The sequence below is a fragment of the Molossus molossus genome, unplaced genomic scaffold (assembly GCF_014108415.1).
Source record: "Molossus molossus isolate mMolMol1 unplaced genomic scaffold, mMolMol1.p scaffold_m16_p_11, whole genome shotgun sequence".
NCBI classification, from domain to species: Eukaryota; Metazoa; Chordata; class Mammalia; order Chiroptera; family Molossidae; genus Molossus; species Molossus molossus.
In genome coordinates, this window is record NW_023425346.1 from 50,536,815 (window position 1) to 50,561,664 (window position 24,850).

The 24,850-nt window shown below is 38.6% G+C and overlaps 1 protein-coding gene and 1 pseudogene across 1 annotated transcript in view; one reads left to right on the plus strand and one right to left on the minus strand.

The window, feature by feature from the left end:
* CD28 (CD28 molecule) overlaps window positions 1-24,064 on the minus strand; it is a 38,432-nt gene extending 14,368 nt beyond the window's left edge. Inside the window, exon 1 of the mRNA XM_036253892.1 lies at window positions 23,878-24,064. Within this exon, the coding sequence (XP_036109785.1) occupies window positions 23,878-23,932 (55 nt within the window). The 5' untranslated portion in view covers window positions 23,933-24,064. The remainder of the gene's footprint in view (window positions 1-23,877) is intronic.
* LOC118625508 lies at window positions 15,946-19,378 on the plus strand (annotated as a pseudogene).
* Window positions 24,065-24,850: the final 786 nt, after the last annotated feature.

A 24,850-nucleotide genomic window follows, 5' to 3' on the forward strand; every position in this document is an offset into this window, starting at 1 on the left:
TGGGTTTGTCATAGCCTTTATTATGTTGAGGTAGACTCCCTCTATCCTCACTTTGCTGAGAATTTTTATCATAAATGCATGCTGGATTTTATCAAATGCTTTTTCTATATCTATTGATGTGATTATGTGGTTTTTATCCTTCATTTTGTTTGTGGTGTATCACATTTATTGATTTGCAGATATTGCGACAGTCTTGCATCCCCAGAATAAATCCCACTTGATCATGGTGTATGAACTTTTTAATGTATTGCTAGATTCAATTTGCTTATATTTAGTTGAGGGTTTTAGCATCTATTTTCATCAGGGAAATTAGTCTATAATTTTCTTTTTTTGTAGGGTCTTTATCTGGTTTGGAATTAAGATAATGCTGGCCTCATTAAATAAGCTTGGGAGTCTTCCTTCCTCTTAAACTACTTAGAATAATTGTTTGAAAAGAATTGGTGTTAGTTCTTCTTTGAATGTCTGGTAAAATTTATCTTTGAAACCATTTGTTCTAGGGCTTATGTTTGTTGGGAGTTTTTTTAATTACTGCTTCAATTTCATTAGTTGTAATCTTTCTATTCAAATTTTCTGATTTTTTCTGATTCATTTTTGTACAATTGTGGGGTTTTTTTTGAGGAATTTATCCATTTCTTCCAGATTGTCCAAATTGTTGGCCTATGGTTGTTTGTAGTATTTTCCTACAATCCTATGTATTTCTGTGGACTTGGTTGTTACTTCTCCTCTTTTATTTATTTGGTTCTCTCTCTCTCTCTCTCTCTCTCTCTCTCTCTCTAATGAGTCTCATTAGAGGTTTGTCGATCTTGTTTATCTTTTCAAATAATAAGCTCTTGATTTCATTGATTTGATATTGGTTTTACAATCTATTTCTTTTGTTTCTGCTCTGATCTTTATTTTCTTTCTTCTACTCACTTGGTTTTGTTTGTTGTTGTATTTTTTTAATTCCCTTAAGTGTAAAGTTCAATTGCTTATTTGATATTTTTCTTTTTTTTTTTTTCCTTTTTTTTTTAATGTAGGCCTGTAATGCTATGAATTTCCCTCTTAGGACTGCTTTTGCTGTGTTCCAATGATATGGGGTTCTTGTGTTCTCATTTTCATTTGTTTTAAGGTAACTTTTGATTTCTTCATTGATGTTTTTGTTAATTCATTTATTGTTTAGTAACATGTTACTTAGCCTACATTTGTTTGAATGTTTTTCAGTTTTTTTTCTTGTGATTGATTTCTGATTTTATACCATTATGGTCAGAGTAGATGCTTAATATAATTTCAATCTTCTTAAATTTATGGAGACTTGTTTTGCATCTTAATATACAAAACCATCCCAGAAAATGTTCCACGTGTACTTGAAAAGAATATATATTCTGCTGCTTTAGGGTGAAATGCTCTGTAAATATCAATTAAATCCATCTGATATTGTGTGTCATTTAAGGCTACTGTCTCCTTGTTGATTTTCTGTCTTGAAAATATATCCATTGATGTCAATGGGGTGTTGAAATCCCCTACTATAATTTCATTACTGTTGATCTCTCCCTTTATGTCCATCAAGATTTGCTTTACATTCTTAGGTGCTTCTATGTCTATCCCAACTATGTTTTCATTTACATTTTCATAAAATATGTTTTTCCATTGCTTTATTTCTAATCTGTATGTATCTTTTGTTCTGAGGTGGATCTCTTGTAGACAGCATATATGTGGGTATCGTTTTCTTATCCATTCAGCTAACATATGTCTTTTGATTGGAGCATTTAAGCCATTTACATTAAAAGTTATTATTGATAAGTACATATTTATTGTCATTTTATTCTTTCATTTATGTTCCTTGTCTCCTTCTCCTCCTCTTCTTCCTCCTCCTCCTCCTCCTCCTCCTCCTCCTCCTCCTCCTCCTCCTCTTTCTCCTCCTTTGCTTCTTCCGCTTCCTTCTTCTTTTTCTTCTTAAAGAAGACCCTTTAACATTTCATGTAATACTGGTTTGGTGGGGATGAACTCCTTTAGCTTTTTCTTGTCTTGGAAGCTCTTTATTTCTTCCATTTTAAATGATAGCTTTGATTGGTAAAGTAGTCTTTGTTGTAGGTCCTTGATTTTCATCACTTTGAATATTTTATGCCAATCTCTTCTGGCCTGAACTGTTTCTGTTGAGAAATAAGCTGACAGTTTATGGGAGCTTCCTTGTAGGTAACTGTCTTTCTCTTGAAGCTTTTAAGATGTTCTCTTTGTCTTTAACCTTTGCCATTTTAATTATGATGTGTCTTGATGTGGGCCTCTTTGGCTTCATCTTGCTTGGAGCTCTCTGTGCTTCTTGGACCTGTGTGTCATTTTCCTTATCCGTTAGAGAAGTTTTCAGTCATTGTTTCTTCTAATAGGTTCTAAATCCCTTGCGCGCATGCTCTCGTGCTCTCTCTCGCTCTCTCTCTTTCTTTTCTCTTTCTGGTACCCCTATGATGTAGTTGTTGTTATGCTTCATGTTATCCCAAAGGTCCCTTACATAATCCTAAATATTTTAATTCTTTTTTTTCTTTTTGCTGCTCTGATTGTGTGTTTTCAGCAAGCTGGTATTTCAAATTGCATATGTGATCCTCTGTTCCGTCCAACCTACTGTTTTTTCTTTCTAGTGTATTCTTCATTTCAGATCTTGTATTTTTTATTTCTGACTGGTTCATTTTTATGATTTTTATGTCCTTTTTATGCTTGCTGTCTCTTGGTTGCAGTTCTTAGTAAGTTCCTTGAGCATCCTCATAACCATTTTTTTGAACTCTATATCTGGTAAATTGCTTGCCTCCATCTCATTTAGCTCTTTTTCTGGAGATTTCTCCTATTCTTTAATTTGAGGCATGATTTTTTGTCTCCCCATTTTGGCTGCCATTTTACATTTGTTTTTTATATTAAATAGATCTCTATGATTTCAAGTCTTTGTAGGGTGGCCTTATATAGTAGGTGTTCTGTGGGACCCAGTGGCACAGTCTTCTTAATCACCTGAGCTGGAAGCTCCAGGAATGTTCCTTGTGTGCATTATTTAGGCTCTTCTATTTGTAACTGAGTCTTAATTGTTATTGGCCCTTTAGTGTGTAGGATCAACCCTCAGGCTGACTGATTCTGAGGATCAACCTCAACCAAAGTGTATGAGCTGCTATGCAGTTGCTGTCCACATGAAGCAGGATTCACCTCAGCTGGGTCTGGTGCCTTCTGAGATCTCCCTTTGTATATACTGCTTTTGAAGCTAATTGGATCCTACTCTATGTTGTCTGAAGCTGGTCACTGGATGTGTCAGTTTGGGGCCTCTTGGGAAGGACTCTGTTGCAGGCCAATGTCAGATGCTGATTGTCACTGGCCCTTATCAACCTATTTGGAGTTATAGAACAATCCACAGTTTGTGGCTACCACTGCTGGGCCCAGGTATGGATGGGAAGGACAAGCTGTGCACCAAGGCTAGCTTTTACCAGTACCAAGCCCAGGAGGTAGATTAGCAAATGTCCCAAGGGTCCCCAAGTTTTACCTCTGATTGCCAATTGCTTGTTAGGCTCAGTCATTAAAAGCCTCTGGAGTTTTTTGTGTTATATGAGGTAGATTACCAGTGAGTCACCAGGTATAGGTTAGTGGTGTTCACCAAACAGATATGGGTTTAAACTCAGTGCCAGTGCTGGGTCTGAGGCCACTTAACAAATGTCCCAGGGTATACCAAGTCTAGTGCCACCCACTGGGTGTTCACATACCTTTGTGATGGTGTTGGGTTTCAGAGTTTATCAGGCCCAAATAGACCAAGATTTGGCCTTGTGAAGAGATGGTTCTGCACAAGTCAGGCATATGAAGTAAAAATATTTCTTGTCCTTATCCACACAACTCAATCTGTCCCAGATTCTTCCTGGAGCCAGATCTCAGCAGAATAAGGCCACCAGGAGTTGAGAGAATGGGGCTAGTGGATCTCTCTTGAAGGGGAGGTACCAGTTAGGCTTGGGGGAAGGTGAGGGGAGTGGCTCCCTCCCCAGAGCCACACAATTCAGTCTGTCCTGGATTCTGCTCAGACCTCAGCAGGGCAGAACCACCAGGAGTTGGGACGTTGGGGCCACTGGGAGCCCTAAGGGTAGTTCTAGTGGATCTCCTATGAGGGGGAGGCACCAGTCAAGTCCATGGGAAAGTGGGGGAAATGTTCCTCATCTCTAAGCCACACAACTCAGTCATTGATACCCCCTGATCCTGCATCCCAGCCCAGGCACCTAACTCCTCAGCAGAGTGCAAGCTCCACAGGGTGGGGCAACAGGACATCTGCAGGGTGGGGTTATTGCATTACCCCAGATTGATGCCATAGGAGAGATGTGCTCCACCCAAGAAAGATGTAGTCTATGGTTTGGTAGGGAAACTCGGCACAGGGATCCTGGTGGCTGTGCTCCCAGCTCTCTCCCCAGAGTCACAAATCCTGGTCTCTCCTCTTGTGACTTTAGTCCGCTCCACCCTGCCTTTGCTGGAGCCCAGGTTGAGTGGCTATGAATGAGATTTTTGTGCATTGGCCCTTTAAGAGGGCACTTGTATCTCCCTGGTGAACAGAATTTCCACCAATTTTCACAGTCAGATGTAATGTGAGTGCCTCTTCCCTGTTCTGATGCTCTGGGCTGAAAAGCCCATCTTGGGTTGAGACCTTACTCTTCTCAGAGAGAACCTTTTCAGCTGAGATATCCCTCCAAAATCTCAGCTACCACCTGCTGGATCATTGACCAGACCTTTGGCATCTTTGTCCTTCCTACCAGTCTCAGTGTGGCTTCTTTTGTAAATCCTTGGTTATAAGACTTCCCCTCAACTAATCTTCCATTGTTTATTCAAGTTAATTGCTCTATATTTTAGCTGTAATTCCAGTTTGGTCCTAAGAGAGGGTGAGTATAACATTCACCTCCTCCAGTGCCATCTTGGATCCCTCAGAATTTTTATTTCTTCTGATGAGAACTTATTTTTAGAGAAAGTCCTTTATTGTATGTGAGTCTTTGTGCTAATATTTTTGGGGGGAGGGGAAGCATGAAAAAATGTTTGCATTTAATGAAAAAGAGATGTCTACCTTATCTGTCAATGCCAATACCTCTTCTATGTCTATACATATAACTTTTAAATTAGATGATCCTTAAAACATAGATGCTATACTTGAAGTAGTTTGCTTAATATGTGATAATGTATGACTAACAGCCTCCTAGATTAGGGTTCAACCTGAGTTTAGGATTGGCCTATAGTCTTGTTTTTCAACATTTATATGCTTATAGCACTTGGTTCATGTCAATCATTCAAAGAAATGTAAGTGAAAAACCATCTCACACGTCTTCAAAATCTACATCTGCTTTGGAGAGAAACTAAAGGAAGGAAATTCACTTTTAGCTGTTGAAAAAGATAATCAGTTGCTCTAAGTGGTATTGAATATGTTGTGATGATTATGACTTTTAGTAAACACAATAATTCTGATTTCTCTTATTTTTCTTAAAATGGAGCATGTGTAAAAATGCACACCACTTACTCAACAGGAGTAGAGTAATAACATGTATAAGTTAAAGCAAACAATAACCATACATCAAATGCTACTTAGCTTTTATATGTATTTTGGTTCTCTGAGTTTTAAGGAATCCACAGTACTTCAAATAATTTAAGGATATATCTACACTCAGAAGAAAGTAGACAAATATTTAACTTCTGTTTTATTCCTTCTTGCTTTACAGTTTGTGCTAGGAATGGAAAGCATCGTTCTCAGGCTAATTTGGTCTTTGTAGATCTAGCCTTTTCTACATAAATATTTGTGTTTTTTTCCTTTTGTGAGTAGTTAAGCAAAGTCTACCTAGGTCAAACCTACTAGGTTAAAAGAGAAACACTGTCAACTCATCAATTGTATTTGCTTACAGTATCAAAAAATTGCCTTCACTGACATTTGGATAACTGAATTGACAAACTGTTTTGATGATGAATTTAGTGCTTTGCTTTTCAAAGTCTTTCCTAGCAGCTAAACCAGCTAAAGGTGTGGAGACAGGAAGCAGTAACCTCAAACCTCTTTCCCTCACAGTTCCTCCTTGACAACAGATAACATGAAGAGTAAGATTAGAGGTGAGAATGTACTTATCTGCTGCTTATGAACAAGACAGTGAGAGCTAAAAGATTTCCCACAGATAATCTGTGAATCTTGTACTAGTTGACTTCTGGAAAATTGAAAGTTGCTTGTGCTTCCATGAGAATGGAGTGGGGGAGGAAGTTTGGTTACAACAAAAAATCTTTCCCTTTCTACCTATTGCAAATAGGTCAGTTACTGTATTAATAACCAAGTCAACTCTCTGCACAGGTGGAGTGGATAACCACCTATAAGGCGTGGCTCCAAGTACCAGAAATACTCAGACCCTAGCCCTGGCCGGTTCTTCTCAGTGGTTAGAGCGTCAGCTCATGGACTAGAGAGTCCTTGGTTTGGTTCCCGCTAAGGGTACGTACCTCTGTTGCAGTTTGTCCCAGGCCCCGGTTGGGATTGTGTGGGTGGCAACCAGTCGTCACTCGATGTGTCTCTCTCACATCAATGTTTCTCTCTCTCTCTCTCTTTCTCCCTCTCTCCTTCCCACTCTATCTGAAGATAAATACAAAAAAAAAAAATGTCCTTGAGTGAGGATAGATTAAAAACAACTACAACAACAACAACAACAAAAAAAAACTTAGACCCTAAAAGGATCCTTTTCCTCAACTCTTTAATGCTTAGATTTTAAAATACGGTGAAACCTAAAATGTAATGTGGGGAACATGGTGATTTAAATTAGTAATTATGGTTTACATATATAGGGCTACAAAGTGTTTTCTCCTATTTTCTCTCATATGAACTCCATAATAATATGTGAAGTAAATAGGCAAGATATTCATCTTTATGACCATTTTATAGGTGGAAAACCTGAGGTCAATGAGGTCAAGTGACTTGCCCAATGTTATAGGACAAGTAAGTGACCCTTAAGAGTTGGTTCATGCCTCATGACTTCCAATCTATTGTTTTCTCTCTGCCAGGTTGCGTCAAAATTTCAACACAATTTCAGTGATTCATTTTAGATCCTCTCAAAGATGAGCTTGATAATTGGATAGTACTACATGGCTGAATTGAGAATTAGGGAAGAGAATAGCATTGAGCAGGGGAGTATATGGAGTGGGAAAAGATAGGACCAGATAAATTCTATTTTCTCCACCATTTTACTGGGTCTCATCCTGCAAAAAGCACTCAGCTATGAAGAGCAGGAGATTATCTAAGCCAATCCCTTGTTTTATAGAAGAGACGAATGAAGTAAAAACTTTTTAAGCAAGGTCACACAAATAGTGGAAGAGCTAAGGTTTTTATTTATTTATTTATTTATTTATTTATTTATCTATTTTTAATTTATGGTTCTAAGAGCAATGTTTTAAACTATAAATGAATAGAAAACCAATATTGTGAATTTAGCAAAATTGGCTTGATTTCATGATCATATTTAGAAAAACTATGTCTCCAAATGTTCTGTGCCTCAAAGGCACATTCACAAAACATTTTGTTTACCATTGCAAAGACTTCCTGAAAGTCTTAGATGGATCCCAGACAAGGCCTACAGATAATATGGTCACATGAAATGCCTCAAAGATTATTTCAAATCCACAAGCAATAGTTATACCATGGCAGCTCTTCCATTTCAGCTTGTCCAAGTGTATAAAATGGTTTGAACATAAACATTAGTCAATACATAAAGTCACTCTTCAGTCTAAACCTCATCTGGGCAAATTCTTAACTTCACAGTCTTTGTGAATTGTATTTATTTGTCATGTTTAATTTACCATATTTCATATTTCCTTTTCTTTATCATAGCACCATAGGGAAATAAAATGCCACATAGAGGTTGGTGAATCAGTGAGTAGAGTAGGCAGAACTCAATACTGAAATCTGTGTTGGTAAGTTAAGAATGCAGTAGAAAAGATATAGTAGATATTTGATTAGCAATGTGACTTCCCTTCAGAATATCTTTTTTTTTTTTTTTTTTTTTTTTTTGGTACATGCCCCTAGCGGGAACCAAACCTGGGACTCTCTGGACTGCAGGCTGACACTCCAACCGCTGAGCCAAACCAGCCAGGGCTTTTTTTTTTTTTTTTTTCAGAATCTCTTAAGTACTTTATTGGGTTCCATCTCTGCACATCCCAATCAGAGTTTCTTTTGCAGTTTAAAAATCAGGTTGGAAAATCCTAATCACATTTTTTTTCTTTTTAAAGTTCTGACTGGACAGAATTTTACATGTTAAGCAGAAACCAAAGTAAACGAAAGCTTTCTATTTTCAACCGTGTTGCCCTATGATGATTGTGAACATTTTGTGAAGATGCCACTAGTTTGCTTCCACAAAAGAACACCTCCCTCGTGACCACAGAGCTGGTGAAGTTACTGTAACTTCCTTCTGAGTTTATTTCCTGCTCAGCCCCAGGATGCCCTTCAACATGTGGACATGATTACTTTCTCCTTTTCATTCTCCCTAAGAAGATGCTGCCCCACAGACCAATCCAAAGTTTGCTAAGGAAGCTAGCTGTAAGACAAACTGGGAGGAAAGGAAGACTCAGCCATCCCTGGCTGTGGTAACTCTAGATGGTGGTTTGTCCTCTTACAGATGTGAGAAAGTGTACAAAACACTCATCAGACTATAGCATCTTTCACCATCCTCTTTGAGCTACTAGGGAGATAAAAACAGAGCTATAAATGACTTCTCACACTTTGAATGGCTCCAGACTCGCTAAAACTCATGTTAAGTGAAAAAAACAAAAAAAGTTATGCAAACTACATTTTTAAAATAACTCTGTGGTCATTTCATCTAGTTTTCTGTCGACTGTCATCTTGAAACTCTCTCCATTTTCACAAGGAATAGAGATTTAAGGAAAGCCTATCAAAAATGAGACGTTGAAATAAATCAGGGTATATGTATTTATATATGTTGTCTCATTCAGGATCCCAGCAGAAAACAGATGACACATTGAAAATTAGGTAATAGTAGGAGGATTTTACTTATAAAAGGACTATTTACAAAGGCGTGAAACCATAAAGAGTAGTATTAGAAGCTGTAGTTCATAGCAGCAAAGTTATGGCCACCCTTATATATAAAGAGGCAAGGGGAGAGTGAGGTTACCAGAAACAGATGGAAAGAGAATTGTGTAGGGGAGGCCATGACAGAAGCAATTACTTCTGTCAAGAGAAATAGTCAGGACAATCAACCAGCCACTCCAGCCCCCAAGACTGTGTGTGTTGTACAACTATCAGTTACATCAAGCATATTAACTCTTATTAACAGAAAGTGTGATTTTTAAGTGAAATCTAGAGAGATCTTAGTTCAAACAAGTACATATGATTACAGGTAATAACAGAAATTGAATAGAAATAGTAAATTTACTGAACAAGCTGCTGTTGGTCAACATTAAGCTCTACATTTTACCCTGATCTGTGTTTCTACACAGGCAGACACTGTAGTATAGAGAACACTTTCCTTGTCCTCTTAAATGAAAACACTAATTAGAAAATATAGTCTGGCCTGTGTGGTTCAGTGGTTGAGCGTCAACCCATGCACCAAGAGGTCACCAGTTCAATTCCTGGTCAGGACACATGCCCAGGATGTGGGCCCAATCCCCAGTGGGGGACATGCAAGAGGCGACTAATCAATGTTCTCTCTCATCGGTGTTTCTCTCTCTCTCTCCCTCTCCTTTCCTCTCTCTCTAATATCAATAAAAGAAAAAAATTTTTTTTAAAGAAAATATATATGCACCCCTATATTCATTGCAGCATTATTTAGATAAGATAAGGAAGCAACCTAAGTGTCTATTGATAGACGAATGGAACATTGCAAAGCCATGAAAGGAATGAAATCTTGCTGTTTGCAACAACATGGATGGACCTAGAGAGTATTGTGCTAAGTAAAATCAGTCAGACAGAGAAAGACAAATACTATATGATTTTATTTACATGTGGAATCTAACAATACAAATGAACAAACAAAACAGAAATAAACTCATAGATACAGATAACAAACTGATAGTTGCTAGAGGGGAGGGAGGTGGTAGGATGGGTGAAAAAGGTAAATAAGATTAAGAGTTACAAACTTCGAGTTATAAATTAAGTAATTCACAGGAATGCAATGTATAACATAAGAAATATAGTCAATAATATAATAATTTGATACAGTGACAGTTGATTACTAGACTTATTGTGGTGATCATTCTGTAAGGTATATAAACATCAAATAATTATGTTGCACACTTGAAACTAATATAATGTATGTCAACTATAATTATTGTGCTACCTGAAACTATCAGAAAGTAATTCAAAGGTCAAATAGTTCAGTAGCAAAAAGTCCTATCTGAGCACCTAGACCTAAGTCATTAATTCTTCTTAAGAGAGAAAAATTATCAAAATGATCAGTAAGTATTTTCTGAAAATAAATTTTGATGTGTCAGAAAAATTGTTTTTTGGTATTCTAACTTCTGCCATGACAAAGTCATGCATTCATTCAGCAACTAAATAATAGGACTTAAAGTATTAGGTTCTTGGGAGTTGGGAAGATGTAAAAGATGCAGCCTTTTCCTTCTAGGAGAAATTTTAAGGCAGGTACATAATTAGCTACACTCCAAAGCTATGTATGGTTTGTGAGCCCTATCAAGATTCACTGATAGTCATATAAAAGAGGCTTTGTTGCCAAATGATATGATTCTTGAGGCTTTTGTGCAAGGTGGCCTTTAGCTAGGCCTTGAAGTCTGGGGCAAATTTAGACAGGCTAAAATGAAGGAAAGCACTTTTAGTGTAAGGGTTTACTGGAGTCTAGCAGAGCATTCTATTTATGTAACAGAGAAGTAGATGAAGATGGCTGATACCAATCATGGAGAGCCTTTAATGCCAAGAAAAGGCACATGGATTTTACTAGAAAGGCAATGGGAGACATTGAAGACATCTGAGTTAAGAATGGGGTGATCAAGTGCCACTTTGGGATGTTAGCATATCAGTGCAGAATGCAATGACTAGGAGCAAGGCTAGAGCAGAGGCAGAGACCCATTGAGGCTGTTGCAATAGTGTTGATACGAGCTAACAGGGTATGAGCTGCAGAGGTGACAGCTAGAATGGAAAAGATGGACAAGTCATTGGTGCTTGGTTATATTCGGTGATGGTGACCAGGAATCAAAAATGACACATAGGTCATAGGCTGGGTGAGAGCAAAAATGGAGGTACTTGTTGACAAAATTAGGTAAATGAACAGAAGAAATTTGTTTGGAAAAAAAGCTGTTGGGTTCAGTTTTAGATATGCTGTGTTTGCATGGAAAGCAATGCATCATTGTGGAAAGGTCCAGGAATTAGATATGTCAAACTAGAGTGCAAGAAAGTCAGAGATAAATATGTACATTGGGATGTCATCTGTATTAGGATGACAGTTAATATTCAACCTGCTAAAAATCATCGCTTACACTATAATCACTCAGAGACACCGCCCAGCAATGCAGGGTGTGAGCAGTCTAGGACTGACACTAAACAGAAAGCAATGTAATCTTGGGTGTCATATGACCCAGCTCCTACCATTCAAAGGTCTGCAATTGTCTTCTCAGCTAATGGTAGAAAGACAGTCTAAGAGGATACCATGGCAGAGCACCTTAACTTATATGAAAGAGGTACCCATACCCAAAACCACCAAACTATTTCCAAAAATAAAATTTTATTACCCTAGAAGGATGCCCGTAATCCAAATAGTAAGTAACCAGGGATTTATAGCTTTCTACATAAATATCATGATAGTAATGCAGCTAGCATATAGAAAGAAATCCCACAAGTATCAAAGGACCTCCTATATTAATATATTATTTTCTACATGTATATTTTAATCCAGTAACCAAATTTTGGAACCACATTTTGCTCTGAGTCACCATCATTCTGAGGCCTCATGTAAAACAACTCTGTAAAAAAAGATGAGAGTACATTTATTCTGTTCAATTCTCCCTAAATCTACTTCCAAAGAGCCTGCTCAGGACCACCTTGGCACATACAGAATCTTCTAGATAAGTGTCATGGCCTAGAAGTTTGAAAACAATTTCTGTGTTGAACCTTAACATTACACAGGAAAATGAAGGGAAGAGAGTCAAGGCAAGATTGTTCATTAAACCCCTGCAGTCTTTTTGAAGCATATTAGTGTCTAAGATCCTAGTTTGCAGTCTCTCCAGGTGATTTCAGAGATAGCTGGCTTGCAATTTTTGTATTTTCTCTATCAGATCATAAGAGCATCTACAAAGAAGGAAGGTGGTTGAGTTGCCTTGTTAGAGCTAATAAAAGCCAGAGTTTTTTATTCCACTTGAGAAGCATTTTTAATCCAGAAATATACCAAAGATGTCTTCAAGTCCAACCCCTTTATATATCTGATGAGAAAACAAAGGCCTAGAAAAGCCGTTCCACAGTGTGACAGACTGAAACTCCTACTCATATCCCCCTACCTTGAAAAATCAGTAGCTTTAGCTTTTGAGTTTGAAAGAAAAAAAGAAAGGTAAAAAGAATAATAGACATGGCTTTCTAAAGCCAAGGGCAAGCAGCCACGTTTTTTTCCAAAAAACACAGGGAGATGCTGAGATTAACTTTCTTGACTGGAAAATAGAGCCCTGCCCTTGATGTTGGGCAGGGTTGGTCCGAATCTTGTGTGTTATCTTAGCCATGCGCTGAGGCCACACCCAACCATCTTTAGCATTTTTGAAGGCTCAAGCAAATTTAACTTGCACATGAACTTCAAAGTCAAGGTATATATTATCCCAGTGGTCTTTGTTGATATAAGTTTAACACAGCAACTTGTTCTGAGAGAATTACATATATGTATCATCTTTAACATTAAGTTTGCCAGCACAAAATTGCTCATCTCCCTTAGCTTCATCCTAAATCATCTCTGCCCCTATAAATATCCTTTCTTCCTCCCCATTTTTATTAGATATTGGTCCTCTTCTCTCCTATCTCCCATGTACCAAATCATGTCCCTCTTCATCTTCTGGAGAAAACTGCCTCTATCTTCCTTTTTTCCCTTTACCTCCTCCTCCTTTTGTTCTCTACTTTCTCCTCCTTTCTTCCTTAATAGCTCTCTTTTCCCTCCAACCTGCAACAATTCTCTCTCTCTCTCTCTCTCTCTCTCTCTCTCTCAGCATTCGGTTCCTTCCACCTGTCAAACATAATCAAGTCACTTAGTTTGCAAAATTTATTACATACCTGTTATGTACAAAATACAATGGTAAACATTATAGATGATACACGTTCTTAATTGTTTTCACTTTAGTAATTTCCTGCCCTTTTTCTTAAACCCTTTAAGTCTTATCTTCCTTCCCCACCACTCTGCCTAAACTCAAAATTCCCAACTGTCTTCCTTTTAGCCAAACCAGTGGCCTTCCCAAGTTATTGCTCACTTCTCCTTCCCTTATCCAATTAATGCTATTAACCACTATTGTTGGTTTTTTTAAAACTTTTGGTTTTAATGATACTTCATTAGCCTTATTCCCCTTCTCTCTCCAAACACATCTTCTGTCTCCTTCACTGGCCCATCATTCTCTTCAGCTGACTCCTAACCAGAACTATTTTTCTTCTTACCCAGTTCCCATATCTTCAGCTTTGTACTGGACATTTTTCTGACACCTCAAGCCTTTACTTCAAACTGAACATGACTAAAGCTAAACACTATTTTTCTCCAAAACTCAGTTTCACAATACCTTGATTTCGAGTGGTGATACGACCATTTCTCTGTTAAGCCAAAAACCCTGGCATTATTCTTGATCTCTCCCTTTCATTTTTCATCCCAAGCTAGGCTTTAAGTCCTGGATTTCTACTGTAAAAACATCTCTCATAATAATCACTTCTTTCTAGTCTCTCCTATGCCACCCAAATTCTATGTACTGCTCTCTTCTTGGTAAAGTGACAGTGTGTTGTAACATAATCTTCTTGACGTAGTCTTCACAACCACACCTATTCTAAAACATCCTACTTCTGAAAACTTTCAGCTTCTTCTCAATTCCTTGAAAATGAAGTGTGAACCTCTGTCATCAATATTCAATCCTTTGTTTGACCTGATTCAACCCCCACCTTTCCAGGTCTCCAGACACTCAAACTTGCCATTGGTTCCAAAAACATAAAACAATATATTCCTGGTTTAATTTCTTTATTTGTATTGTGTCTTCTTCCTGAGGCAACGTAGCATTGGTAAGACATGAACCCTGGAGGAAAAGTGTCTAGATTTTCTCACTAGCTGTGTGACCACAGGCAAGTTGCTATATTCACTACATGATTCAGTTTTCCTATCTATATGATGGGGATAATTATAGAATCTACTTCATAGGATTTAGGGGAAGAATAAATTATTTAATACAGAAAGAGTCAAGTAAAACAGTACCTGGCACATTATGAGTACAAAATAAACATTAGCTACCAATGAGTATTAATAACATCATCCATTTAAATCTTGTATTTCTTTAAAGAAAAGTCCAGATCAATACCCAACCCTTCATAAAGACTTACTATTCTATATTGAGCTCACTAAAGTGTTTATTTTATGATTTCTCATTTTAGTACTAGTTCATTTCTTCCTTTAATAAATATTTGTTGAACACATACAATGTTCCCAGCACTGTGCATAGTACTGAGGTTATAAGGATAAATAAGACACGCGCTGCCCACAAGAAGCTCACAGTCTAGTGGAAAAAAACAGATGTGTCAACACACAATAACAATTTTGGGAAGACTATGGGGAAAAGAGGTCCCTTATTTTGCCATCTGAAGTTCCAGAGAAGGCTTCTTTAATTGAGAAATGTAGAGGATATTTTAAATTACAAGAATAATATATGCAAAGTGATTGAGACATCAAATGTCATGGTGAGGTAGGGGACTGCCAAGTGTTATTTATCTGTTTCCAGCTGTTATGTCCTGTTACATATAGTCTTCTCAACTAGATCATAAAGTCCATGAAAGCAGAAGGAACTTGATTACTTACACAAGCAGTTTTTGTGTGCCTATTAAATCTTTTTCTACTTCTTTTTTTTAGAGAGAGAGGAAGGGTGGGGTGGGGAGAGAAACAGAGGAAAGTATCGATGTGAGAGAGAAATATCAATTGGTTGCCTCTTGTATGCATCCTAACCTGGGTATGTGCCCTGACCAGGAATCAAACCTACCACCTTTTGGTGTCAGAGACAATGCTCCAACCAACTGAGCCATACCGGCCAAGATTCTTTTCCTCTTTTTATATTCCCTCAGACTCCAGTACAAATTAAAATATAACAGAGGTTTAACAAATATTTGTTAGATTGAGTTACGTTCCCATTGAAATGCCTCGTACAATTTTATAATCCGACTGAATATCAAGGGAAAGCTTCTTCAAGGAGTTGAATCTTGTAATAAGGACATCAGGTGAAAGACAAGTAGGATTTGGATGGGTGGAAACGGGGAGAAAGGAAATTCCAAGAGGGAAACAGTATCAAGAAAGTTATAAATGCAGAATGTAGGTGTGTGTGAGACAGTAAAGAAAACTTCAGTACTGGGGTTTAGGATCTTATAATAGAGTATGAAAAGAGACCAACGGGATAAGTAAGATGGTTCAGCCTAAAAGCATCCAAAAATGCCAGAAAATGCTGTAATATCATCTTTCTATAAGCATCTTTTAGGAACTATCAACTCAATGTCCTTTTCTATACACTGACAGATGTCTAAGTTCCCTCCCATCTCTAAATGTCTGTGGTTAAATTCAACAGTTCAGTGGATTCTTCTGCTTAAACCATTTCCCACAAAATAAATAAATGTGAATAGAGTTACTGCTATAATCAATACATTACATTGAGGATTGTGAGCCAACAAAGTGATACTGATACTGCAGAAAGGGGCTCAAGATCAGAGGTAAGAATGAACAGTGAATGGGAAACTCTGATGACACCATCAGGAACCATTAACCAGCCAGAGTCCCCAAGATAACAAAGATGATGACGAATGAAAAGGACGACAGTCATGGTGAAGCAGAGATAAAGTTGCAGCTCAAAGTCAAGTAAAAAATTCTTTACCATGGTGCAGACTCTCTTCCAGTAATGAAAACATAAACACATGTAATGTGCATGGTGTCACACATAGACTACATTAAAATGTCTGTGAAATTAGCATTGAGCCCTGGCCAGTTTGGCTCAGCAGTTGGAGCATTGGCCTGCGGACCAGAGAGTCCCAGGTTCGGTTCCTGCTAGGGGCACGTACCAAAAAAAGAAAAGAAAAAGAAATTAGCATTGAAATACTGAGACCAAAGAAATCTCAAGTCTTTTTTTCACATCCTGCAAGGAGCGACTGAGTGGCAGTTGACCCCATCCAGCACACCTCTCTTCTAGAGTCATCAACATGAGAGTAATGGGCAAGAAGTTAGATACCTACTTTCCAACCACTTCTCAGTGGGCCCATGTTACCTTCCTTCCAGCTTCAGAAACCAATGCTCATGCAACACTATGTCATTGACCAAAAAGAGTCAAAGAAATCACAATAAAAGAGACATACATTGGCAGCTGCATGCACATGAAGGTGTAAATGAGAACTCCACAATGGTCAGCACATACCAGGCAGTGGGGATGACAGATGGCAATAATGGCTGAGGCAGCAGGGGCTACGGGGGTGGGGTCTGGTGGGTGGCACAGCTGATGCTAGGCAGTGGCTGAAGGCTTGGCCATTTATTGACAGAATGATGGGGCTGGCCAACAAGTTCAGGGACAGTCCAGAGATGGTGTACCAGTTGGATTGAGTGCAGGACTGGCTGGGCAAGCACTATAAGAAGTATGTTCATGCAGATGCACCTACCAATAAAATGCTGACTGGACTGGTGGTACAGCTTCTTCACTTCCAAGAAGATGCCTTTAAGAAACCTGTCACCAACCCCGCCTTCAACAAACTCCCTGCAATATGTTTCATGGATTTCAAAGCTGGAGGCACCAGAGTCACATTCTTGGGGATGCTTACAAGTATATAAATGGAAAGGGATAGCAGAGGTTTGATCTACAGAGTCCATCCTAAATGGATTGGAACATTGAGATATTTATAAACACTGAAAAAGCATTGGTGCAGAGCAATTGTCTGGTCAGACCCAACATCTACCTTACTCCAGACATTGATCTGAAGTTGGCTAACAAATTGAAAGATATCATTAAATGACATTAGGGGACATTTACTGATGAGAAGTCAAAAGCCTCCCACGACATTTATCCATATCTTTCCTTACAGAAAGATGAGTGGTTGAGACCCATGATGAGAAAAGACAAGCAGGTACATTGGGGGTTTTACCTGGACAGTTACAATACTTGGGTCCATAGTGATGATGTTGATGCAGAAATTGAAGATCCACTAATTCCGGAAAAGCCATAGAAGGTTTACGGAAAATGGATTTGGGACACTGATGTTTTTAATGAATGGATGAATGAGGAGGATTATGAGGTGGACAAGAACTGGAAGCCCATGAGTTTTTTACAGCAAATTTCAACAAAGAATGAAGAGCAGTCAGAAGTCCAGAGAAAAGAAATAGAAAGCCATCAGCTGATGCTTTAAAGAAGAAACATTCACCTTCTTCTACACCTTCCCCACCCACAGAATCACGGAAGAAGACTGGGAAAAATGGCCAAGCTAGTCTTTATGGGACGTGAAGAAGTCAGAAAGAGGAAGATGAGCAAGAAGATCTTATCAAGGATATGGAAAACCCAATACCTGCATCCAACACAGAGAAAGTGGTACTTCCAAAAATTGTAAATTCAAAGAAACATAGTGAAAATACACCTGTTAAAGATAAACTATAGCCGATCTAAATGAGCAGGATGAAGAAACAGTCACAACAGGAGGAAAGGAAGATGAAGATCCCAGCAAAGGTGATCAGGGTCAGTTGACCCTGGTGAAGATAATGAGACAGAGCAGACAAATCACATTATTATTCCTACCTATGCATCGCGGCTTGATTATCACTATATTCATGTGATTGAATGGTGTGCTCTTTCCAAGTTTTTCAATGTAAAAAAACAAATCCAAGACTCCAGAGATATATTTGGCACAACAAAATTTTATGATTGGCACATATCACATAAACCCCCAGGAATATTTGACCAGCACTGCTTATTGGAGGAACTGGACTGGAGATGTGCATGCTGTGATTAGGGTTCATGACTTTCCAGAGAAGTGGGCACTTGTTAATTACCAAGTGGATCTCGAAAGTCAACCCATGACAATGGGACCTCCTCCTACTCCTCATTTCAATGTATTGTCTCTGGGCTTGTGCCTCTACATCTTCAATCACCTCATGGTTCCTGCTGTTCAGCAGATATTAAATTTGCCTGAGAAGAACAAGGAAAAACCAATTGATTTGCAGAACTTCGGTCTCTGTGTTGACATTTACTCCAAGAAAACCTTAGCAGAGAGGAAAGGTGCCAGTGCTGGAAGAGAATGGACTGAGCAGGAGACCCAGGTACTCCTGGATGCCCTGGAGATGGACAAGAATGATTGGAACAAAGTATCGGAACACGTTGGGAGTCATACTCAGGATAAATGCATCCTCCACTTTTTGAGGCTTTCCATTGAGGACCTGTGCCTTGAGAATTCAGATGGTCCCCCTGGCCTACCAGCCTGTCCCCTTGAGTCAGTCAGGAAACCCAGTCATGAACAGTGTTGCCTTTTTGTCATCTGCGGAATCCTCGGCAGCAAAAGGGGCTTTGGGTCCGGGAGGAGGTACCCCTGGAATTGGTTCAAGTTCATGTCAAGAAAGTACAAGATGCATTTAAGGCCTGAAGAGCAGCTGCATTGCAGGCAAGGGCCCCATGAGCCAGGAAATCTTGAAGGAGCTGAAGAGGAAAAAATGGAAACAGATACTGATGGTCAACAGCCTGAAAAGGCAGAAAACAAAGGAGAAAATGAAATGGATAAAGGTGATAAAGCACAAGACTGAGACAATGAAAAAAACAGTGAGAAGAAAAAGTATTTCAAAATTAGTGAGGATACCAAATCAGAAGAAAAGGGAACTGAGGCGAGCGAGGAACCCACTGATACTTGGAAAGACAAAGTGATACTGGGAACAAGGAAGTGGAGCATAACATTTCTAAAGGAAACTTAGCCACCTGTTCTTGCTCAGCTTCAGCCAAACCCTGGCCGCCACAGAAGAACACACTGCCTCGCCAGCAGCCCCCTCTCTCCCCTCTGATGCAGTATAGGATGCTACCGCCCCACCTGCCCCAGCCAAGTCCAGCTTTAATAATACCCAAGCAGCACAAGTCAGGCTGCAAGACTCCCACCGTTGCAGCCAACATCCACGCCCTTCCTGGTGTGCTGTCAGTGCCGGGAAATATCTTGGGACCCCAGGTCAACCTCCCACTCCTTAAGGGCAGGTATCTCCCTCCGCAGCAGCGGTAGATGGAATCCCTCCGCCTCCTGCTCCAGCCCCACCCGCTCCACCCGCTCCAGCCTGGATGATGCTGGGAACGTCCACGCCCAGCGCCTCCAGGTAGAGCGGGGATGACATGTTCCTCAGCGTCTTTAGGTCTCTGACAGGACTTTTCTTTTCACAGCCTCAAGCACGAACCTCATGTCTCGACCCTTCCCATTCCTCATGCCACCCCTCTCCAGGCTCTGACACCCTTTGTGTTGTCCTAAGCCAACACGCAGGGAAGCCTTGGTAACAGTGTGCCCTGGTCATCCTAAAGTAACCTGTGTTCTTCCCTGTGCTGGTGAGGGTATTCTGTCTTTATTATGTGTGCTCTCATGCACTTTTTGCTTTGTCTTATGCCTCTGTGGATAATGTTTTATAATCATCATTTCTCCTTTTTTCGGTCATTATTGTTTTAAAGGAGAGCATCCGAAATTAGTAAGAACCAAAAAAAAAAGTGATAGGCAGAGGGGGTAGTCAGCGGGGACAAACCCAAGGTATTATAAATTACCTTATTTCTGCTTATCAGAGTTAAGAATGGTGCTGATGGTGAAGTTTCATGAGGCTTTTGCCACACATAGATGTGCTGAAATTCAAAACGATGAGGAAAGGGACTCCATTTTTTTGTTTGTTTGTTTCTTTTGTTGTGTGTGTGTGTGTGTGTGTGTGTGTGTGTGTGTGTGTGTGTGTGTGTTTCTCTAGTGATGACTGTGAGGGCCTCACCCTGCCTGGCAAATCATACCCCTTTAGTACCTGGGAGAGGAGAGCATAAGCATCACCACAGGTCACTCCCTCCCCAGGCCCACAGGCTCTGCTTTGCTATGCAAATAGTTTGTTGGATTGGGGTGGGTGCTTTTGCTTTTCTTAAGGCCTTGTGAGCTTTGAGGGCTGGTATTTGGGGAGGCATTGCTTACTTCCTGGGACTAGCCATGAAAGCTTTAGGGGCCAGGACAATGGCTGCCCAATGAGTCCACCGCACCATGCACTGCTTGTATGCATTCTTTCCTCCCTCTTTAAAAAGAAAAGATGTCAGTAGACAGTGCTGAACATTTTAGCTCATGGAACTTGGTTAGGATGGATAGGATGGTAGTGTTCCCCACACTACCTCTTGCAGTAACCAGACTGAGTGGAATTTAGTGTACACTGCATGCAGGAAATACTTGGAGGAAAATACTCACACATGACAAAAGCTAAATGGTAGTCATATGGAATTTCTATACTCATGAAAATAGAGTAAAGACATTAAGAAGGAGGACAGTCTATGTTCAAAGAAAGAGAGACAGTGAGATCCCCTACCCACCCATAGTAAAGGTTTGAATGTGAAAGCTTCAAAGGTAGGATAACAAATTCATTTCTATTGTTAATCTATCTGTGAAAATGATTCATTCTATTTCCTGATATTGACATATTGATATTAATATTACAGTCCTTGCTGTAAAAGTTCTTTCTGGATGGTTACCTTACCAAAAAAAAAAATAGTATCCTACTATAGGATATGGTAGTAGAGTACAACAAAATTCTTAAACAAAGTCTATACTCTTGAAATGTCCGTCAAATTTACTTGAAATGACAAAAACACCCGATCAATTTTCAACAGTCAGAAAAACTGGCTACAGTATAATGAATGGCATATACATACAGCAATTTGCTAATTACATTACATTTTTCGTGTTCATCTTTTTACCTTACTTTCCCAAGTCCAGCCTCAGAGCAACACATTCCTATGAGAGGTAAATTATTTCCTTTGGTGTACCACTACCTCAGAAGGGTCATTTGCTGAGCTAAATATAAAGTTTTTAATTACTTTGTTTTGCTGATTATTTAAATGATCAAATACCATTTTTGTGTCTTCCATGCCTTTCTCAGAAAAAGAAATACTGAGGGAAATGCAGCTTTTTAGAAATCAATTCTGTCCAAACTAGCCATTTTGACTGTTTATTTGCTAACGTTTGGGGAAAATAAGTGTTTTCACTTATTTTCAACATAAGTGGCGTCATCCTGATTTTGTCTTCATACTGAACTGTTAGCTTTCTGAAAAATAACCAATATTGGCTGCAGATCTATGAACAATACCATGTTCTGTCATCAATCGCAAGTCAGGTCCCTTTCAAGGGCTTGCCATTCTGAGCTAGACTCATATTCCAAAGTCCAACAAAATGCTCTGTCATGGATCTCAATTGCACAGTTACCCAAATCTGGTAGAAAACATGTAACTTTAGTAAAGGAATTTTCTAAGTTAAGGTTTCCTCACAATTTCTAAGTCATGCTTCTTTAATTTAGCCAAAAAGATCTTTCTAGAGTGTCATTAAAATCATGAAGAATCAGGATAGGTGTAACCTTCTTAGAATAAGTATCTTAAGCTATGCTGTGAACCAATCAGTTGGATTATTAAATTAGTGGAAAAAAGAACCTTTCTTCCATTCTTTACACACACACACACACACACACACACACACACTTCAACACAACTCACCAGTAGTCTCTCACAATTATACTTTGACCAGAGAATTATCTTACCTTTCTAATTTCTTCATACAGAGTAAATATAGAGAAACAAAGAGCACATGGAAGGTTTTGCACCATTAATTAGAATGAGTCATGCATTTGTGTGTGCTGTCATTGTTTTCTCATTAAGTTTTCTTATTGGAAGAAGCATTTCAAAAGTGCCCTCTCTATCCCAATCCCTTTCCTGCTTCATTGGATGACCACTCAGCATCAAATCTGAAAAGTTATTAAGCGGGTGATTTGGTGTTCGAAAAGTAGATGTATTTTATTTTATTTTATTTTGATATATCTTTATTGTTGAAAGTATTACAGATGTCCCTCCTATTTTCCCCCATTGACATTTTAAAGTTGAAAACAAAGGTTCTGAGTATGTGAATCCTCTAACTGCTTTTTTAGCTACCCACTCCCCTTTTAACAGATGTTCTAAAGAAAAAATGAAAAGCTTTGAGTCTTACAAAAAATATCTTCAAAGGACAGTGAAAGAACTGATGACAGACGGTTGTCCACAAAGCACATCAGAAACATATTTTGTGTACAATTACCAATTTTAGTTTTCTGTCAGCATGAGGCTTCTCCTTCCTTTCTGCCTATTCTTCACTGTCTGATAAATTAAGAAATTTTAAATATTATTTAAAAATAAATTTTACAGATTCCTTGAAAATAGAGTTTAAAGACCTTTTTAAAAATAAATTTAAAGATTTTTTTAAATGAGTTTAGTAGATCTAAAGGCTTGGTACTATTACTTGGTACTAGATACTGTGCAAAACCTATCTCATTACCAGCTCATGTCTTTCATGATATGAACATCTTTTACGAATACATACAATTTTTAAATGTTCTCACTGGCACATCAGACAGTAAAATAGGTATATACGTAACTATTGTACTTATACAGATTGGGAAATTATACCCTTTGGGACACATGCACATAATGTTTAAGAACAACAAATAATGCAGTCTTCGCACACCAAAATAAATGAGAAAGAAAATTGAAGATGCTGGGTTTTCAATGTGTCTTCAAGGGAAAGAAATAACTATATTTAAATATCCTATCAACCCCTATCAGTCCAATTTTTGAGCCAAACAGGACCTTTTTCTAATTCTGAGAACAAGTTGAACAAACATTTTACTCTAGCCCACCAAGCAACAAGTTTGTTCTGTTTGGAATTGCAGTTTTTCTAAGGATGATTTGATCCCGGATGCATCTGGAGCTATGAAATTATAAACTGCATCATGTTGGTGGGATAGCATAACAGTCATAGTGTTAGGCATATCATCTTTCTCATCATCATCTTTGGGAATTTAAAGGATTTTAATATAAGAAAATGGATTTCAGCCAATCGGGGGGGAAAAAAAACTAATTTATTAGCATTTATATTATGCCAGTTTGTGATGACTCCAGGATTCATTTTGATACTCATTCAATTCTGGTAGACATAGTAATTACAAATAACACCTTACTAGCCAAGCACTGACTATACTACGCATTTTACAATGATTATTTTATTTTCTCCTCACAATGACCTTGAGATGAGGTTATTATTATCCCCTTTTTACACATAAGGAAGCTGAGGCTTAGAGAGCTTGAGCACTAGCCTAAGCTTAGCTAGTAAGAAATGGATCTGTGACATGAACACAGACGATCAATTTCAGAGCTTTCAGAACCAAGCTACTTATAGTAGTTTTCTTAAATTAAAAATATATATATACATTTTCTTATATTAAAAAAATTATTTATTTATTTATATATTTATTCAACTAGTAGTTAAATAAATTATATTTAATTCCCCAAAAAGTTAATTAAAATATTATAGTGTAGTCTGAGAATCAGTGAGCTTCTAAATAATAGGTTGCCATTTTATAGCAAAACTATACTTCAAATACCCAAATTTCACATGTTGCTTGAAATTTAAAATGAACCAAGCCAAATGAAGTCCTCAAAAGTAAAACTCAGAGAAGGAAAGAAATAAAAATTGTTTACCTGCTACTTGAATTGGGGGAAAGAAGCTGAGAGCCAGGAGCAGCCTGAGGATCATTGTGCTAATGGTAGGTCAGGGCTGCAGCCCCTCCTCCCCAAGGATCCCAAAGTGTGAGGTGGGCTGAAGATGTTCTTGCCAAGGCCTGAAAACCTCTGCCATCCACGGCCACCTCTGACTTACTTCTCTCTGAGCGCCTGACCAAACCACATGTACGCCAACCACAGACATTTGTTCACACAGGATGTTACATTGTTTTGATGACTTTAGACTTTTCTTTTAAAGGCAACCTTTTCTTGTTACTAAAGAAGAATGTCGGTCACTCTGTGATGGGCTCCTGAGAATTACTCTCTATTGTCTTATGTCAGAGCTGTGAAAAATTGGTGCTTGGAATCTAGCAGGAATTTAAGGGTGGACAAATAAGGTATTCTAAAGGATGAATAAAGCTTCTCACAGAGGAGAGATTTTCATGGGATAGGGATAAACTTATTGTTGAAGACAACAATAAGAATTATATTGAAGATTTGGGGAACATTTGTATCAGTGTTAAAAGAAATCATAAATATTAGGAATTGAATTTTTGTATGGGACATATGTAGCCCTATGGAGCATTTAACACACATTCCTTAGTTTATACCACGTCTCTCCAGCTCACTTAAGGAACTTTGAGAAATACATGCTCTTTGCAAGCACCCAGCCTCCTGAGAAGAGGAGGTTCCCTAAGCAAAGGGAGAGTCTAATAACATTGTGTCTTTAGGGGGACAGTAAGGTGACCAAAAGCCCTTTGGTACTGCATGTTCTCTATGTCTCTCAAGGAATCAGTCAATGTTAAGTGATAGGCAAGAAGAGAGGCTCCGGAGCAGGCTCCCCAAGGCCAGTTACCATGTCTCTGCAGTCCTCGCCTGCTGGCCAGGTCTTCTGAATGTAGGGTCGTTCCCCTGATGTGGCCACTCTACTTTCATCTTCTGGCATCTGGCT